The sequence below is a fragment of the Dipodomys spectabilis genome, unplaced genomic scaffold, assembly GCF_019054845.1.
Source record: "Dipodomys spectabilis isolate Male_0828 unplaced genomic scaffold, ASM1905484v1 ptg000002l, whole genome shotgun sequence".
NCBI lineage: Eukaryota > Metazoa > Chordata > Mammalia > Rodentia > Heteromyidae > Dipodomys > Dipodomys spectabilis.
Genome location: NW_024870679.1, coordinates 49,576,202 through 49,596,809, shown reverse-complemented (window position 1 = coordinate 49,596,809; position 20,608 = coordinate 49,576,202). Strand labels below are relative to the sequence as shown.

General features: G+C 45.9%; 1 protein-coding gene across 1 annotated transcript; it reads left to right on the top strand.

The window, feature by feature from the left end:
• The first annotated feature begins 1,458 nt into the window (after positions 1–1,458).
• LOC122106814 (type 2 lactosamine alpha-2,3-sialyltransferase-like) lies at positions 1,459–2,141 on the top strand. Its single transcript, XM_042678352.1, has one exon. The coding sequence runs from the start codon at positions 1,578–1,580 to the stop codon at positions 2,139–2,141; it is 564 nt and encodes a 187-aa protein (XP_042534286.1). The 5' UTR covers positions 1,459–1,577.
• The last annotated feature ends 18,467 nt before the right edge of the window (positions 2,142–20,608 follow it).

Here is a 20,608-nt window from a genome sequence, read left to right as displayed (position 1 = left end):
TCCTCAGATATCAGCCTCCTGAGTAGCTAGGGTTCCAGGCATGAGGTACCCGGTGTCGTCGTCGTCATCGTCGTCGTCGTCGTCGTCGTCGTCGTCGTCGTCGTCGTCCTCCTCCTCCCCCTCCCCCTCCTCCCCCCCTCCTCCCCCCCCTCCTCCCCCTCCCCCTCCCCCTCCTCCTCCCCCCCTCCTCCTCCACCTCCCCCTCCTCCTCCCCCTCCTCCCCCTCTCCCTCCTCCCCCTCCCCCTCCTCCCCCTCCCCCTCCTCCTCCCCCTCCCCCTCCTCCCCCTCCCCCTCCTCCTCCCCCTCCCCCCCTCCCCCTCCTCCCCCTCCCCCTCCTCCTCCCCCTCCCCCTCCTCCCCCTCCTCCTCCCCCCCTCCTCCTCCTCCCCCCCTCCTCCTCCCCCTCCTCCTCCCCCCCTTCCTCCTCTTCTCCTTCTTCTCCTTTTTCCTCTTTCTGCTTCCTCCTCCTCCTCTTCTTCCTCCTCCCCCCCTCCTTCTCCTTTTCTTTCCATTTGAATTTAATTTTGTCACCTGCAACTCGTTTCTACCCACCTATGCTGAGACAAGGTCATACACGAAGAGGGCTCCCCATCACGTCTGACACAGAGGAAACACCCAATAATCGGACATTGTCTTCATCACACCCATCACCAGGATTCCCCGTGGGCGTCTTCTTGGCTGCGGACTAGAGCTATGCAGGTAAATCAAGTAACATCCTAGTCCTCAAGCTCACCTGAACACCTCGTCGTTCCCTGCGGTTGGTGGGCCGGCCCCCACCCCCACCCCCACCCCGCGCTTCGGCTTCTCCGCCAGGCCCAGCGAGGGGGGAGACCGGCCTGGAGACCCCATGCCTCCCGCGCTACTGCGAGAGAGAAAGCAGTGGACCGGAGCCAGGGCCGAGGGAGGCAGGAGAGCTGCGGGACCCTCTGCGGGAGGCTTTGGAGCCAGGCTCCACTCTGGCCGCTGGGCCTGGGGGGCAAACTGCCACCGAAGCCGCCTCACAACCGCTTGGTCCTGCATCTCTCGTCAGGGGATTCAACCAAATAGCAGCTAGCCTCTCTCCTGAGCCATCCTGCCCTGGAGCTGCTACCACGCTTAAGAACAGAGAGGCTCTGGGGGAAAGGGATGCCCGGCCAGCTATGATGCGGCTCCAGGTGGCCCTATTCCTGAGCATTATCTTCCTCTATTACCATTTTATCCTCTTCTGTATAATCTGGGGTACCCACTATTATTGGGTGTCCCTCAAGGAAATCAAGCACAGACAATCTTTCCAGACTTGTTCATCAAAGCCAGCGTTTGCATCCCTCCTGACGTTTCCACAGGTATATCCCTTTCTCTGTAAAGACGATTTTAAACACACTGTTTCCGCCTTTGAAGAGGATCAGTTTGATTTGCCCTATGGGGTAAGAACAGCAAAGGCCTATTTTGGATACCTTCTTGCCAAACTTAAGAATTGTGAGATCTTTGATGAGTCGAACAACGTGACTTGTAAAAAGTGTGTGGTGGTGGGTAATGGAGGAGTTTTGAAGAATAAGAAGTTAAGAGAAACTATCGACTCGTATGATGTTGTCATAAGAATGAATAATGGTCCTGTTTTAGGACATGAAGAGGAAGTTGGGACACGCACAACCTTCCGACTTTTTTATCCAGAATCTGTTTTTACAGATAGCAGTCATAATGATCCTAACACAATAGCCATTTTTGTTGCTTTTAAGAAAAATGATTTGGACTGGATGCTGAAATTGCTGGTCAATGGTCGTATATTCCTCAAGAATTTTTGGAAGAAACCAGCCTTAAAGTTGATCTATAAACCACATCAAATCAGAATATTAGATCCTTTCCTTATCAGGACAACAGCTTATGAACTGCTTCATTTTCGAAAAAATCTTCCCAAATTTAAGAAACAAAAACACCCAACAATGGGAATAATTGCCATTGTATTGGCATTTCACATCTGTCATGAAGTTCACATAGCTGGTTTTAAATACAACTTTTCTGACCTCATGAGCCCTTTGCACTACTATGGGAATGCCACTATGTCTTCAATGAAGAAGAACACAAATCACAATGTGGCTGCAGAACAAGTCTTTTTGAACTACATTACAGAAAAAAACTTTGTCATTAACTTGACTGAAGATTGACCATAGAGACTCAAAAGATGATGATAACAGTATTAATTTTTACTTTTGTATGGTAATTTTTAAATGTGTGTGTTTGTATGTGTGTGTGTGTGTACACATGTACTGGTACTGGGGCTTAAACTCAGGGCCTTGATATTGTCCTTTAGCTTTTTTACTCACTGCTGGTACTCTACCACTTGAGCCACACTCTCACTTCTGGCTTTTGGTTGATTAATTGGAGATGAGTATCATGGACTTTCCTGACCAGGCTGATTTTGAACCACCTTGATTGCCAGATCTAAAGTCTCCTAAGTAACTAGTATTACAGGCATAAGCCATCAGTGCTGGCCTTTATTTTAAAATATATTTAATTCATCAAGTAATTCTGTATATTGTATATCATAACCACCAGCTTAATCTCCATGGGGAGTTAGTACTGGGGCTTGAATTCAGGGCACCTGGCGCTCTATAAGCTCAGCTCCACCTCCGCTTTCAGCTTCTTTCTGGTTAATTGGAAATAAGAGTCTTTCAGATTTGTCTGTCTGGGGTTGTTTTCTCAGTCCTTAGGTCTTGACCTCCTAAATAGCTAGTATTATAGGTGTAAACCACCAGCACCTGGCTCTGCAGGTAAAGACCAAGAAACCTTTAGATAAAAGAATAGGGAAACAAAGCTTGGGTTGTGTTGCGTTTTTAAAATAAGCTAGTTCTTTGAAATGCCTTTACACACATCTTTTTTACTTCATGTTTGACTTTTGAGGATGTGATGATCTAGAGGGGGATTTAATTTATCACAGGTTTGACTATTATGTCATTTTTTTTTTTTTGGTCTGGTCATGAGGCCTGAACTCTGGGCCTGGGTGCTGTTCCTCAGCTCTTCAGCTCAAAGCTAGTACTCTACCACTTGAGCCACAGCGCTACTTCCGGTTTGTTCCTTTTTTGCTTATGTGGTGCTGAGGAATCGAACCCAGGGCCTCATGCATGCAAAGCAAGTACTCTACCACTGAGCCACCTTCCCAGCCCCTATTATGTCATTTTTTGGGTTTTTTTTTGGTTTTTTTTTTGTTGTTGGTTTTGGGTCCGGTCATGGGGCCTGAACTCTGGGCCTGGGAGCTGTCCCTCAGCTCTTCAGCTCAAGGCTAGCACTCTACCACTTGAGCCACAACGCCACTTCCGGCTTTTTTCTTATGTGGTGCTGAGGAATCGAACTCAGGGCCTCGAGCATGCAAGGCAAGTGCTCTACCACTGAGCCACCTTCCCAGCCCTATTATGTCATTTTTGAGACTACTGTTGTACCTGGCAGGTGACAAATTGGCATGTGATTGTACCTGGATTTAGCGAAATGGAACCACTCAGCTGTGGAATCTAAGTTCATACTGGCCTTAATTAAGCTTCTTCCTCCTACAATTAATTAAACCATGGTTATAATGAGTAATTTAAAAAACTAAAAGCAGCTCCCAGTTTATGAAGGGATGAGTTCCCATAGGAACCAGCAGAAAAGTCATCAGGTTCAACAGCTATGGGACATTGTTTTGGGGGATTTTGTTTGTGTGGCTTTGTTGTGCCAGTACTGGAGCTTGAACTCAGGGTGGAAGCTCCTGCAGTACCCTTGATGCGATGTCCTTCTGCAGTCTCATGGCGCTTCTACCGTCCTGCTACCTTCTCCCAATCAACTGTCCCAGGCCAGATTCAATCAGTCCTCCCCTCCTGTCTGATCTCTCTGCTGACATATGCACTCTGCACAGGTAAGGTCCAGGAACACAATTTAAGGTTAAGAGATAGGAGGGACTAGATATGGGACATTGATTTTTTGGTAGGGGGAGGGTTGTTTGTATGGCTGTGCTGTGCCAGTACTGGAGCTTGAACTCAGGGCTTTTATGCTCTTCCCCTGCTTTTTTTACTCAAGGCTGAAACTCTACCACTTGAGCCACCCCTTTACTTCTGGCTTTTTGATGATTAGTTAGAGATAATTTTTTTTTTCAGATTAGTCTGCCCAGGCTGGCTTTGAACCACAATCCTCAGATCTCAGCCTCCTGAGTAGCTAGGATTACAGGCATGAGCCAAATGTGAAATGAAGATGCTGTCTGTCTCTGACCCTCAAGGACTCTGCATAGTCATAAGCAAACATGATTTAGAAAGTTATAGTACTAGGCATTTACCCAGATCTGTTACTGATAGTTTACTATTTTTCCTGAGGCCATGTAACCAGTTCAAGCAGAGAAAGGGCTTTGTCAAAATGAGCTCCACTTACCAGCCAGGTGACATTTAGCCCATAGTTTATTCTCTGAGTTTTTATTTCCCCACTTACAAAGTGAGGATAGCTCAATGAAAGAGTGCTTATCTGGCAAATAAATGCAAGATCCTGAGTTCTGTCCTTAACACCCCCCCACACACACAGTCAACAAAGTGAGAGTGGTAACAGTATCCAATAGCCAATATGGTTATGAAAGCACAACAATAATGTAAGTAGAGCATATGGCACTTAGTAGGTGCTTGGAAATGGACTTTATCATTTTTAAGGGGGTTACAGGTAGAGAAAAAGTCAGCTGATAGTGCTAAGAGTTTCTGGTCTGTCCAGTATGTAGCATTTCTCACTAGCTTTACTGGTTTGGAGTGTCCGTAATAAGCTGTATCCTGGAGCTGTTAGTCACGTCTGTCAGGTATGCACCATCCTCTTTCCCCAGAGCACCTCCCTCCCACACATCCAATCAATTGCCAAATCCCGTCCACACACACTGCAACAGACTTTCCCCAAGCCATTCAATCATCCCTCGTCCCACTCCCTGCCTGCTGCACATCCTTCACCCCATAGGCCCTAGGTCTCCTCTGTGGTACCTTCAGCTTTCCATTGCTGACAATAAATCTCTGGTAAGGGCTGATTCATTCTTGTGAATCCTACTCCGATTTCCCTTTTCTGACAAGTATGCCATCCATAATCCCTTACCGCTTTCTAAGTATCAACAGGTTTGGGGGGGAATTAGGCCATGGTGGGGGGGTGCCTGTTTTCCCACTTTTTTTTTTTTTTTTTTTGGTCATGGGGCATGAACTCAGGGCCTAGACACTGTCCCTGAACTTTTCTGTTCAAGGCTAGCTCTCTACTACTTTCAGCCACACCTCCACTTCTGGTTTTCTGGTGGTTAATTAGAGCTAAAGGTCTCACCAACTTTCCTGCCTGGGCTGGCTTCAGCCAGATCTCAGCCTCCTGAGTAGCTAAGATTATAGGCAGGAGCCACCAGCATCCAGCTAGGGTATACATTTCTTTGCACAAGGAATTTGCTTATCCACTTAGGAAGGGATGACTAGCCAGAGAGTTTAATGCCCATATGAGCAATCTTCAACCACTATTGGACTCACAAGAGTTGGTGAGCAAGTACCCCAATTTCCTTTCCCTTCTGTGGGACAGTTTTGAAATGTGCTCTATGTAGTCCAAGCTCCAGTTCTCTCAGGGGTGCCTCTTTCACTGAGCTTTCTGAGAACAGCCTCTCAAATGAAGCCTAAATCAGCATCTGCAAAGTACCCAAATCGGTACACATGCTCTCACATACCTTTAGTATAGTCAGCCTGAAACCATATATACACAGTGCTATTGCCCTTCCTGCCTTTGATCTTCCTGTATCCTTCAACTGGAATGCCTTCCTACCTCACATCTCTCATCTGTTTTTTTGAGACTCGATTTGTGTTCCTTTTGTTTTGTTTTTGTTTTTCCTGATAAGGACAAGAACTCATTGCTCAACTCTAAACTCCCCAAAGCAGTTTATGCCTTCCTTTGGGATGACCATTGGCCTCCCGGTCCCTTGCCTAGCACAGTCTGTTGACAACACTCATCCCCTTCCCATGGTCACAATTTGACCTGATTACTCAGAATTGCTCTAGTTCCAGAACCTTAGACTCTAGTGATCCCTAGGTGACCACAGCTGTCTTTAGCTCTCATGTACTCAATGAGGTCAGCAAGGGGTCTATATTCTTCCTCCCTCTCTTAGCCCATCCTACACTCAGCCTACACCATCTACTCCATATTGGAGGATCTTCTTCCATAAACCACTAGTCTCTTGGCCACCTTCTCTCCCTTCAACTATACAAGCCCACCCCTTGGTCCGTTCACCCATCTGCCTTGGAGCCAGAGATGTGAAGCAGTTAAAGTTACCAGGGTTGGAATCCTGACTCCACTACTATTCACTATATGACCCTGGGCAAAATGACGCAAGTTGGTAGCCTTCAGGCTCCTGTAAGAGAGGAAAATAATAAGGCATGTTGCTCATGCTGAGGGTTCAATGTTTAAATGCCAATGACAGAGCAACCCCGCAATAACTTATTTTGTTGATATTCTTTTTCATGCGTGGTCTACTTCACTTGGCTGTTGGGGAAGAAACAAAGTAATGCATAGAAGATACAACATTATGCCTGGCCCAAGGCGTGATTATTAGTTATTATAGCTATTACCACATTAATTTCCTCGGGTTATCATGGCAAATTACCACAAATTAGGTGGCTTAAAACAAGAGAAAGAAATTTCCTCACAGTTTAGAAGAAGAGACGTTTGAAATCAAGATATTAGCAGGATTGGTTCTTTCTGAGGCTCTGAGAGAAAAAAAATCCTGGTCCCTGCCTCTCTCCTGGTTTCTGGTGGCTGCTAACAGTCTTTGGTGGCCTGGTCTATTGCTGTATAACTCCATAACATAACATAATCAGGCTATACATACACAGCCTGGCTTCTAGTTACTGACTAGAGTCTCCAGTCTCCTGCTGACTTTCTATTATAAGGACCTCTGTCACAAACTAGAATCATCTCTACTTGAAGTCCTTAATTATATCCATAAGTACTCTTTTTAAAAATAAGCTCATATTTGCAGGTTCCACAGGTTAGGACTTGTGTGTGTCATTTTCAGAGCTACTATTCAACCTACTATAATTTTCTTTTAAATTATTATAAAGGTGATGCACAGAAGGGTTGCAGTTACATAAGTCAGGTAAAGAGTACATTTTTTTAGACAATGTCACCTCTTCCCTTACTCTCTCTGTTTTTCCCTCCTGTCACAAGTTATACACTTCATTTTTAACAGCATGTCTAGTGAGTACAACTGCTGTATTTGTCCACATTTGCCCCTCCATTTCTGTGTCCCCCACCTTGACCCTCCCAAAGACAGATAAACAATACAGAAAGAAAATAAAATTAAAACAACAACCACAAAGAAAAAAGCTTTTCATTTTTCTGGAGTTCATTTCGATAAATATTATATGCTCAGAGGCACATAGGCATGGCTCCTTTGTGTTCCTCCCCTGAGGATCCTCCTTTGTCCATCTACTACAATTTTTAATTGTGAAGAATTTCAGTGAAGAAATGATAAGGGAAGCCAGATTGCCGAGAATGGAAAGACAAAGGGGAGGTAAGGAAATATGGATGATTATCGAGAGAATTTGTTTAAGAAGGAATCCAGATGGAAGGAGCTTAGGGAAAGGCAGAAGAGTGCTTTTCGTCATCGTAGTTCCTGTTTTAAAAGATGGTAGACTTGTTGAGTCTTGTGCAAAGAACAGAGAGAAGAAGATGGTAAAGACAAGGAAAAACTTTAAAATCTTAAAGATTTATGGGGAATGGAGGCATTGGTCCCAGAACAGAGTCACCATCAATAAATTAGAGCTGAATGAGTGACTCAATAAACCCCAGAATGGGCCAGTCATAGATTAACAGTGGGCCAGGAAACAAGTCAGAATGGAGAGAGGGCTGGAGGAGAGAAATGAGAGCCAAGGAAAAGAAAAAGAAAAGAAATCACCAACCCAGCCTGTAGAGGAAGAGCCCGAGACTTATAAGAGCTGAATGAGAGCCAGGTGCCAAGTGCTGGTGGCCCATGCCTGTCATCCTAGTTACTCAAAAGGCTGAGATCTGAGGATCACAGTTCAAAGTTAATCCATGAGACTCATCTCCAATTACTCACCAGAAAACCTGGAAGTGGAGCTGTGGCTCAAGAAGCCAAAAATCCTTGAGCTAAAAAAGCTAAGGCCTAAAAAGCGCGTAGGCCTATAGTTAAAGTCCCAGGATCAGCATTAAAAAAAAAAAAATCTAAAAGAAAAGAACTAGATCAGAGCTCACTCATTGGGCCACTGGGCAACTCCTCTGAAGTACCAAGTGCTGCTGAAGGGCAGATGGAATTATGAGGCCCCAGAAAGACCTGTGGTCTCTGAAGAATACATAGGTAGTTATGTTCATCATAGGCTCCAGATAAGGAGGTTGGGAGCACTAAGGGGTCCTCTGTCTGGCAGCAAGTGGTACACTTCTGGAGATACCCCCTTTCCCCAAGAAATGAGCACTGTTAATGGCTGTTCCTTGTGTTTCTTTTCCTCTCTCTCCTTTTTGGGTTGCTATGAGGTGAATCTCCTTGCTAGAACAAATCCTAGATTTTCCTAGTAGCCTCTCCACAATGCCTATTGCTCCTCTAGCCCTTTCTCTCCAAGTAAACTCTTCACTGGGGTAGATGCCCCAACCTCTAATTGGCATCACTAGCCTTACAGGCATCTCTCCTGAACTTCAGATCGACATATCCCAGCCAGCCACCACACTGTGCATCTGATGTTCAACAGTACTAAAGAGCCAACAGATCCCCAAACTAGGTTTACTTGTTTCCTCCTAGATTTGCTCCTTCTCCTCAGTTTCCTGGAGATGGGCACCAACAGCCAGAAAACTGCCTCTCCCTCTTCCGTACTGACTAAGAACTATCTGTCCCTTTAGAATCATAAGTACTTATAACCTTGCTTCTTCTAATTTTACATCCCAGGTCTTAAGATAGCTTACTTAGATCCTACAACAGGTATCCATCATTTTGTTGTCTGCTGGCCTCCCCATTAGAGCCTGTAAACTTTGACACCATGGTGTGTGTGTGTGTGTGTGTGTGTGTGTGTGTGTGTGTGTGTGTGTGTGTGTGTGTGTGTGTGTGTGTGTGTGTGTGTGTGTACATAAGTACATGCTGGTACTATGACTTGAACTCAGGGCCTGGGAGCTGTCCCTTAGTGTTTTTGTTCAAGGCTAGCATTCCACCACTTGAGCCACACTCCCATTTCCTGATTTATGCTTGTTAACTGGAGATAAGAATCTCAGTCTTTTCTGTCAGAGCTAGTTCTAACCTTGATCCTCAGATCTCAGCCTCTTGATCATCTATGATTACAAATGTGTGCCACAGGCATATTGTTCATGGTCTTCTTAAGTTACAAAGATAATTTTCTTGCTTAGCTCCCTAAGGATCTTGGCTCCTTTCCCATCTCTGCCGAGTAAATCAGAACTGGCTATCAAAGACTTCAATCTGGGGTTGGAGGTGTGGCTCAGTTGGTAGAGTGCCAGCCACTGAGCAAAAGTGTCAAGGTATCAAGTTTGAGTCCTAGTCTTTGATGAAAGAAAGAAAGGAAAGAAGGAAGGAAGGAAGGAAGGAAGAAGAAAGAAAGAAAGAAAGAAAGAAAGAAAGAAAGAAAGAAAGAAAGAAAGAAAGAAAGAAAGAAAGAAAGAAAGAAAGAAAGAAAGAAAGGGAAGGAAGGAGGGAGGGAGGGAGGGAGGGAGGGAAAAGCTGTCGCAAGCTCTATTCTCCAGCCTTATAGCAACCTCACATACCTTCCATCTTGCAGGCACACACACAATTTGCTATCCAAATGTTCCCCATCCTTGACTAGGTTAGCCTAAAGCCAGCACAGGTATCTATTCCTTAAAGAATCTTACCTAAGAGCTTGCCACAGGGTTAACCCTTCCATGAGCACCTTTCCCACTTCTCTGCTACTACTTATGCTATATGATGATGGTGGTTTATCTGTCTGTTTACCCACTAGGCCATGCAGAGATCGGTCTAGGTCCCTCAGGAAGGATTCCAGGAGCTGACACAGGCCCTGCCCTCAATTAATGTGTGTTGGACTGTGCTGAATTGTGAACATGGATACCAATCTGCTATGGTTTGCAGTTTACTTATTCAACACACCCTTATTATTTCCCCTCTTCTTTATGGCATTGTTGGCTCAAAATACCTTCCTACAAATAAGCTTTTTTTGTTTTTGTTTTTCACCTTTGTGTTATTTACTTGGAGTCTACTTCCCAAACTGGTTTCACTTAGTCAAAGGTTAGACTTAAGTATGTGACTATTATTAGGCATTGCCAAATAGTTCTCTAGGAAGACTGTGTTGATCCCTATCACATGTTTGATTGCATGGTTCTCTGCAACACTACCAGCACTAGGTTTCACTATTTCTATGCATCTATTCCTTTTTCTATTTCAAGAGACATGATGGTCTCCTCTTTCAGAGTCTTCTCTGGTCCTACTGAGGTATTTGTCATGGAGAGTAATGCGTACTACAACAGGGTAGCAGAGGGGTCTGTGAAGCCCAGGTTGGGGAGAGGAGTCCAATTCAGGCTAAACATTCAATTTTGACAAACTTAACTAGATTTAAAACAAACTACAGTATTACAAAATTTACAAATCTTGATCAAATTATTTATCCTTGGTAAACAAAAATAAAAATAAACATCATTGAATAAAGAATCAACAGAGATATTTTAGTTTTTCTCCTAAAGGAAAAAAGAAACTTTTGGTTTTTTTCCTTAGAAAAACTACGTAGGTCAAGAGAATTCACAATAACAGCTATCCTAGATTAATATGTACAGTGGTTATATTATACCAAACTACTTACTACTTGAATTGGATTAAAATGTCAATTAAAATGTCTCTTTCTTTTTTTAATTTTTTTCCTATTTTGATTTCTCCCCTCTCTCTCTCTCCCCTCTCTCTCTCTCTCTCTCTCTCTCTCTCTCTCTCTCTCTCTCTCTCTCTCTCCCTCCTTAAAAAATAAGCCTCAAAAAAAACTAATGAGTTGTTAGGGCAACTCAGTACTTTCGATGACACAGAAACTACATGACTAACCTGATTCATATTGTGTCAAAAAAGGCACAGCTTAAATTCACTTTGTGTGCATTGTCTTTGCTCTGATGATGCCTAACTCAGATCCAACAAGTTGATATTTTTAGTTGCCTCCTGCCTTCTGTAACTCTCTTAGCCTAAACTGGGTTCTACAGTGTTATCTTTCCACCTCCCAGCTAGTCTGCCTTCATCTCCTACAGTGACATTCCCAAGACCCAGGGATAGTAAACCACAACGAGCCAAAGGGAAGGGAACAGTTTCCCATCTCACAAAACAGGAAACTGCAGCTCACAGGGGACCCTCAGCTACAGATAGAACTACAATTTGCATCCTGGTCTCTATGATTGTCCCTGAGCCAGTGCTCCCCCTGCTAAGCCCCCGGAGAAAGGTACAGGGAGAAAGACACTTCCTGAGAAAGAAATGCTACCCCAAGTTCCCCCCAACTTTACCATCCCTGAATGTGCTATAATCTACTTACCCAATTCCCTTTCTTGGAACATTGATGCAATCACCAGTGAGTGATTCCTAGTTATAAGTAAGACTGTGCAGGATACTAAACAGAGTTGCTAACTCAAAGCAGATCTTTCTCCCCAAACCCTAGAATGTCAGTAAACAGCAGCCTCAGTTTCCAAAGAGAGAAAGAATAGCTCAGAGTCTGGACAATCTCTGCAAGGGCACATAGTAGGGCAACTCCAGGGAGACCCAGAGTGTCCAACAACAGAGACTTGGCTGTGTAAGAGGGCTTCCTACCCCTACCTCCATGCCACACTCATCTCTGAAGGCACATACCGATTCAGCCATATTAGGGGTGAACCTGCATCCCCCCATTCCAATTCATATGTTGAACTCCCAATCCCTTCCTTATATATACTTCAGAATATGATCTTATTTGGGGATGAGGTCATTATAGGAGTAAGCAAGTTAAAATGAGATCATTAGGGTGAGCCCCGATCCAATGATTAGTGTCCTTATAAAAAAAGGAAAATTTGGACACAGAGAAACATGCATAGAGCAGAGAAGGTGTGCAGATACAAGAAGAAACAAGATGAAGGAAGCCTGAGGCTACCAGAAGGTAGGAGAGAAGCCAGAGCAAAGCCTTCTCCCACAGCTTCAGAAAGAACAACCCTGCCAACTCCTTGATCTCAAGGCTGCAGCCTCCAGAGCTGTGAGAACACGAATTTCTGTTGGTTTGTTAAAGTGACCCAGTTTGTGGCACTTGGTTCTGGAAGTCCCAGCAAATGAAAACTGCTACCCACTCCCAAAACAGAAGCTCCTGAAAAACATTTTTGAAGAAATTATTTTTGTGATTTCAAAATTTCTAAATGCTTTTATTGAATTGAGAAAAAATTACAAAAGATAAGAAAATTCAGAACACATGCCCACTTGGTTCAATATTAGCATGTTAGTGGATTTCTTTACAGTTTGTTTCTGGTTTTGTTTTTGCAGTTGCTAGAATCTTCCTTTCAAGGTTGTTGGGAAGCTTGAATGAAAGCCTAAGTAAAGTTCTTAGCACACAATCCGGCACCTAACTCAGCACTAATATGGCCGAAAATTACACATATTTATATAGACATTGTATAAAATGAGAGTCATGCTGTTTTATAACTTCCTCTTTTCACCTACCAGCTTATCTTGAGTGTTTGCCCATATAATTAATAAATATTCTTCCCCAGCATGACATTTCATGTCTGAACAGCCTTCCATCTCTGAATGTGGTATACTTACCCAATTCCCTTGCATTGAACACTTACACAATCTCCAATTTTTCCCAGTTACAAATAAGGCTGAGATTAATCATCTTTGATTTTAGGGTACTTTAAAAAAAAAAGAGTTGCTAAATCAAAGCATAACTCTTACAAAGCTTTTTTTTGTACAGACTGAAAATGGTCCTGGGGAGAGGCCGTGCAATTTACCTCCTCAGGGGTGAGTAAAGGACTCACTTCCTTCCCAACATCTTACCCTTACCAACATGTGCTGTGTTTTCTGTTATTGTTTGGACGAAGTCTAGAGAGAGGAAAACCCAGAATCTCCTTTTCATTTGTACTTTGGAACCTCTGATGTTTTTACAACGTTTTTGTATTTCTTCAGTGAACTACGTTAATCATCCTCTGTCCGTTTTTTTGTCCACTGGTCAGTTCCTCTCATTGTTAGGGGTTTATGGGACTTGAAAGAACAGCTGCAGATGGGCGCCCACAGTAGCTTCCTTCCCGCCCTCCTGACCCTCCTCCTCCCGCTTTCCCATCCTCCAGAGCCTTCCTTTGCTCTCCAGGGAACCTTTGTCATTCATACTGGCCCCTTCTTCCCAGGACCCTGGGAAAGTCATCTCTCTCCGCCCTCCTCACCTTTTGCTACTTTCCCTCTAGAGCCTTCAGCATTCTTTCTGCTCTCCCCACCTCTTCCTCACACCCTGCACGTCTTGCCTCGAAATTCTTCAAGGAGGCTCAAAACCACTGGGGATGCAGACTGACCTAGCCCTAGAGCAGGAATCCCACCCCACCCAGCTCTGACTGGAAAGGTGGAAAGGTTCAGAGGAGCGGTTAGCCCCCGTCTTACCACACCCTCTAGGCTTGGGAGAGAAAGGCTACAGTGGTAGAAAAAGAACCTGAGTTGTTTTTTGACATTTGATGTCTTTCAAGAATAGAGCTCAATCCTAGGTCAGCTGCGCGTTCATACTGGGGAGGGGGGGCAGGGGAGGGTTGCAATATTCTATGTAAAGGTAACGAAGTCAGATGCACCTGGGCACTGATGGCTCCTGGCTGGAATCCTCACCACTCAGGAGGGTGACATTCAACGACCCGCATTCAAAGCCAGCTGTGGCAGATAAATCCCTAGACCTTATCTCCAGTTCACCAACAAAAAATGCAAAAAGCTGGAAATGGAGGTAGGGCGTAAGTGGTAGAGCATCACTCTTGGGAAGAACAGGAGAAACTAAGCAAGAACTTAGCCTGAGTTTAAGCTCCAGTTCTCTCTGTCTCTGTCTCTCTCTCTGTCTCTCTGTCTGTCTCTGTCTCTCTCTCTCACACACACACACACACGTGTATAGGGTCCCCACAGAGCCCCACAGACTCGGCTTGTGCAGGAGAGCTGAGCCTTGGGCAGGTCAGGTGTACACTTGGGGCCTGGGAGAGTGTAGTTGGTAGAAGGAACAGCTTGAGTAAGTCTTGGGGAGAGGTACGAGTGCGAAATGAAGGGTCTCAGTACACACCAGATGTCCCAAAGGTCAGTGCTTGAGAGTGAAAAGCTTGGACTCCAAGCTGGACTGAGTTTTAATTTGTGCACCTCCATTCTGCGACCCCCTGAAGACTGTCCTGTGCCAGCGAGCGGGCCCTGCCCTCAGTCCTGGGGCGGGGGGAGGAGGGGAGCGAGACAAGCCCGTACCAGAGGACGCCCCAAGGAGAGTGACTAAAAAGTGGGAGTCAAAGGCGGCTTCCCACAAATAGCCTTTGGGGCCAGGGGGTGCGGAATCGGTCAGGCGAGGGAGAATGCAGAAAGCGGGTGCTGCAGTGGGAGGGTGGCTAGACCCAGAAAGGGGCGAGGTGAGGCTCTTCGTGAGGGTGGAGGAGACGTCCCAGCGGGGGGCACACGAAGGAATCGGGCGAGGGGCACCAAGGCCTGGACCCCCCAATTGAAGTTGGGTGAGATTTGCAAAGATGGCTGGGGTGGTTGGCAGCTAGCGAAGAGGAGGTAGGGAAGCGGGCGGGGGACCCCTCCCCCCTCGCCCCCCCTGCCCCCCTGCCCCCCGCCCGCCCCCGTCCCGGCCCCCGCCCCGCCCCCGCGGGGCTGCACGTAGCCCTCGTAGGCCCTGCGCGCCCGGGCAGGTAACAAAGCGGCCAGTGTGGGGCGGGCGGGCGCCGGGGCGGGTCCTGCCCGCAACCTGCTGGTGGGGGCCGGGGCCCCCGGGGGAGGCTGGGGGTGGGGGAGAGCCAGGGGGAGGGGGGGAGGGGGGACCTGACGACAGGATCTGCGCGCCAGGGCTGTGTCCTCCACCCGAGGAAGGCGCCACAGTCCCTGTCTCACAGACGGGGTGGCTGAGGCCCGGACACATGAAAGGGACTGACCCCTGATCCGGGGGGGGGGGGGGGGGGTTCGACGGAGGGAGGTGCTCAGTCTTGTCCCCAGAGATATTTCCCCCCACCCCAGGTGTGTGAGCGGGCAGAATTCAGCTTCTCTGGGAGGAGGGAGGGTGTCCACCTGGATGGGCCGGTTTCCCAGCTCGGATTTAAACGGTCTTAATGGAAGGGGGAAGGGTGGCCCGGGAGGTTAGCGGGCGCCGCGAGCCCTGCGGGTCCCGTGGAGTGGCTTGGAGAGGCCCACGGGGCCCCACGCGCACTGTTACCTCCCCTGTGGGGACTCTGCGGACTCCGGGCGTGTCCCGCACGCCTGATCCCGCACACGTGCAGGCCTGACCGTGCTCCCCAGCGGTCACCTAAAAGATCCTGGCCGTCCAGAAGGGCCGAGGAATACACTAGAATGGTCTTTGCGGCCTTCATTATCCCCACCCCTCATGCTGCTCCCGTGGGCCTGAGCCCTTTGTCCTTTATTGGGGGCAATCCTGGGGCAGATGGGGAAGGAGAACAAAGACACTTGAGGGAACGTCCTCGGAGTGGAAGAAAGGGGCGGCCTGGCCCCCACCACAGCTGCGCAAAGGACCACCCAGGATCGGCTCGCTGGTCCTGGGAGAGGCCCGGCTGAGGTGGCCTCCGCTCCCAGCTGGGGAGGGCAGGAATGGGAAGAGGGTAGTGGCTGACTTGATTTCCTCATTCGTGAATACGCTGGAGGATCATAGCTGTGATCTGCGCCCCTCCAGTTCTGCCCCTCTGGATTGCTTTGGAGCTCAGAGAAGCTCTGAAGATAGAGCTGCCAACGGAACCTGTTGCAGGCCCCTCTTGGTCAGCTAGAAGTCTTGGAAGAGAAGGAAACACTGTCACCACTTGCTTTTCAACCTTCTAACCTTCAGAAATGTGAGAGAACGGGCTGGGAAGGTGGCTCAGTGGTAGACCACTTGTCTTGCACGCCTGAGGCCCTGGGTTCGATTCCTCAGCACCACATAAGCAAAAAGAAAAAAGCTGGAAGTGGCGCTGTGGCTCAAGTGGTAGAGCGCTAGCCTTGAGCTGAAGAGCTGAGGGACAGCGTCCAGGCCCAGAGTTCAGGCCCAGGACCGGACCTTCCCCCCCACCACCACCAAAAAAAAAAAACAAAAAAACGTGAGAGTACATGTTTCTGTTGTTTTAATCGGTGGCCTCGTTTATAGTAATTTGCTTCAGCAGCGACAGGACACCAATACAGATCTCTGGGTCTGAATCACCCAGTCCCTGTCTCTGTACCCCATCTGCTCATTGAACTGGACCTAGTGTCTTGGCACTCAGCTACTAAACCCTGAAGCCTGATCCTGGTAGAGTAGAGTGGAATGGGGGGGGGGGGGGGGGAATGCAAAGATTTTGCCACTCTCCAAATTTCTTTTCTTGAATAAGGCTGGGTGTTGGTAGCTCACACATGTAATCCCATCTATGTAGAAGGCTGAGATCTGAATCTCAGTTCAAAGCCAGCCTGGACAGGAAAGTCCGTGAGACTCTTATTTCCAGTTATCTACTCAACAGGTAGAAGTACAGCTGTGGCTCAGTGGTAAAGTGCCAGCCTCGAGCAAAAAAAAGCTTAGGGACAGCACCCCAGCCCATAATTCAAGTCTCAGGACCAGTACACATGCATGTGCACACAAAAACACATCCAAAAAGAGAAAAGGTATATAAATTTATTAAGTGAAGAAAAGAAAAGAAAAGAAAAAAAAACACAACATGGGAGCAAACCATGGGAGTAGGACTGCCCACTAACTAATGTGATTTAAAAACTTACATTAAAAGTTCCCTTTCCCATAGAGGAGGAAGGAAGGGGAATGTAGACAAAGTTTAGGAGAATCGTAAATATTTTTTTTTTATGAGAGAACATACAATGGCCTGGGACAAAGTCTGCTGGATCTGAAAAACAGACAATGGATTGTAAAAGATCCTCTTTGGGACCAAAATAGAGGACAATAGAGTGTGACAGAAGTCTGTCCTACAGTGTTGACAGACTTCAGTCTTTCTTCCTGCAGATATGAACCTAGTCCCCTCAGGTTAATAAAATTTCAGTAAGAAAACCAAAGGCAATTGTGTTTCTCTTTTTGTGGATCTGCAGAAATCCACTCCCAGTGCTGGCCCGGGAGAAACAAGCAAGGTCAGAGGGCCGGTGATTAGGGGCTAGAATCTAAGGCCTCTTAGCATCAGTTTTTTGAGTGCTCGAGTGTGTGTGTGTGTGTGTGTGTGTGTCTGTCTGTCTGTCTGTCTGTCTATCTGTCTGCCAGAACTTGGGCTTGAACTCAGAACCTTGTGCTCCCACATGGCTTTTTTCCCATAAGGATGGTTTGCTCCACCACTTAAGTCACAGCCCCACTTCCAACTTTTTGCTGGCTAACCGGAGATAAGCGTTTCACAAATTTTCCTGTCCATACTGGCTTTGAACCCCAAGTCTCAGTTCTCAGTCACCTGGTAGCTAGGATTACAGTCATGAGCTATCAGCACCTGGATTTGGAGTAGTCTTTTCTATGTCCTGCTATACATACTGTTCCTAGACTAGTCTGGGCTATCTTTACCACCTGCTTCAGGCCCTTCGTGCCTCTACTGGCCTTGTAACACCAGTTTCCCTGCCCACAGACCCTAGTGGAAGAGAGAGTGGGTTTTACCAACTGTGGCCAAGTGCTGGTTAGAAGGGAAAACCACTAATGAGGAGATCAAGAGGCCTATATTTAAATTTTGCCTCAGCATTGACTCATTATATTAACTTGGCCAAGTTGATTAGTGTCTCTAGGGCACAATCTTCTTTCTCACTTGCCAAAGACCCAGATCACAGTGCATGTTTGGTTTTTTTTTTCCTAGCTCTTTTAGTTCTGACTTTTAATGACCAGATGAAGAATAGGAGAGCTGAAGAGGAAGAAAGATGATCATCAATGCTTAGAGGTATAAATGCTTGGTCTTATAAGTGGGGCTTGGATTTTTCTCATAGATTGTGTGAAGAGTAGTGTGCTAGGTACCAAAGCAAACCTCAAGCCAGGTGCTGGTGGCTCACGCCTGTAATCTTAGCTACTCAGGAGGCTGAGATCTGAGGATCGTGGTTCAAAGCCAGCCTGGTCATGAAAGTCTGTGAGACTCTTATCTTCAACAAACTGCTCAGGAAACCGGAAGTGGCACTGTGGCTCAAGTGGTAGAGCCTTGAGCTGAGGGACAGCGCCCAGGCCTGGAGTTCAAGTCCCAAACCTGCCAGAAACAAAAAACAGAAACAAAACCAAAAAAACAACAAAGCAAACCTCAAAGTCTGAGAGGAGTAAGAGATGAGGGTTGGAGGTATGCATGAGAGGGTTCCATCAGAGCCTGCCCCCATGATACCCCTTTCAAGATGGTTCAGTCCATAACCCCCACCACCAGTGTGGGTACATTTGGGCTGTGGGATCTTTTCTTCCACTGTAGTCTGAATTACTTGTGTCCCAAATTCATATATTGGAATCCTAATCACCTTGTGATAGGATTAGTTGGTGGTAGTACTTTGAGGAAGTGATGAGACCATGAGAATGTGCCTGGGATCCATTCCTTTAAAAGAGAGTCCAGAATGCTAGCTGCCTCTTTCTGCAACAGGAAAGAATAGCAACAGGAATCAGCCCCAGACTAGACGCTCCATCAGCCAACTGCCATCCTCTTGGACTTCTCAAATTCTGGAACTATGAATGGTAAAATTCTGTTGTTTATTAGCCACTTAGTCTAGCAGTGTGAACCAACTGATCTTCTGTGGACTAAAATAATTAGATGAAGGGGAACATTACTCACAAACTTTCTGACAACCAATGGCATGGAAGGAAAGGATAAGTAGATCCTACTCCTTTGGAATATGAATTGAGAAAGATGGCAGGAAAATAGAGGCCAAGAAGTCACAATATGGAGAGAAGTCCAGAAATCTAAGCCTGTTCAAGATATTGACTGAGCAGGGAAATTAAAGGAAAGTGAATCAATGCATGAAATGAAACAAAGTCAGATATTAGGAGCTGTATTAAGGTTGGGCTATGAAAGTGAAAATCTATACACTGTTGCTGGTGATAGTCCTAAAAGTTGTTGAGCATTGGAAGAGAGAGAAAAGAAAATAAGAATTTCCAAGAACTTTTTTTTTTCATTCATTTAGTATTTGGGGGTGGGGGAGATGGTACTGGAGTTTGAACTCACAACTTCACACTTGCTAAGCAGGTACTTTCTGCCATCAGAACCACACACCTAACACCCCTCCACCACCACCACCCTTTTTTTAAAGTTAGTTTTTCAGATAGGATCTGACACATTTTGCCCATGGCCAGCCTCAGACAAGATCCTCTTACCTCCATCTCCTAAGTAGCCATGATTACAGGTGTGAGACCCCATACCTGGCCCGGAATTCTGGTTTTAAAAGTTCATCACAGGAAAGAAGGAAAACATTTAGTGGTCAGGGTTTGGAAATTATCACACCAGTTTTTTTTTTAACATGATAAAATTATAGATTTCTAAGCTTCTATAAGAGTTAGTGAAAAGTAATAAGTGAATTTAGCAAGGCTATAGGATCTGAAGTTGACATTTTTCTAATTATATTTCTATATAATAGCAACATACAATTCGAACTTGAAATTTAAAAATAACACCTTTAAAATAACATTTAAGGGGCTGGGAAGGTGGCTCAGTGGTAGAGTGCTTGCCTTGCATGCATGAAGCCCTGGGTTCGATTCCTCAGAACCACATAAGCAAAAAGAAAAAAGCCAGAAGTGGCACTGTGGCTCAAGTGGTAGAGCACTAGCCTTGAGCTGAAGAGCTGAGGGACAGTACCCAGGCCCAGAGTTCAGGCCCCACGACCGGACCCAAAAAATAAATAAATAAATAAATAAATAACATTTAAAAATGTTTATTATTATTATAAAGGTTATTTACGTAGGTGTTACAGTTAATGAGCACATTTCTTCTTGGATGTCACCCTTTCCTTCACACTCTCCCAGTTTTTCCCTCCCATTTCCACCCACAAGTTGTACAGTTCATTTTCAACATAGTATCTAGTGATTACCACTGCTGCATTTGTTTACCTTTTGTCCCTCCATTTCTGCATCCCCTTTACCCTCCCAAAGACAGATAAATGAACAAATAAGACAAAACAAAAACAAAAATAGCAACATTTAAAATCACACTTTAAAAGCACTTAAAAAACTTAGAGATATGTTTAACAAAAAAATCTATGAGGTGTTATCTATTGTTGTGTAGTAAATTATTCCAAACTTAGCAGTTTTTTGTTTTTGTTTTTTTTTGGGGGGGGTCCAGTCATGGACCTGAACTCTGGGCCTGGGCGCTGTCCCTCAGCTCTTCAGCTCAAGGCTAGCGTTCTACCACTTGAGCCACAGTACCACTTCCGGCTTTTTTCTTTTTGCTTATGTGGTGCTGAGGAATCAAACCCAGGGCCTCAGGCATGCAAGGCAAGGGCTCCACCACTGAGCCACCTTCCCAGCCCTCCAAACTTAGCAGTTTTAAACAAGTGCTTACTACCTCATTTTCCATAGATCAGAATTCAGGGATGGTTTCT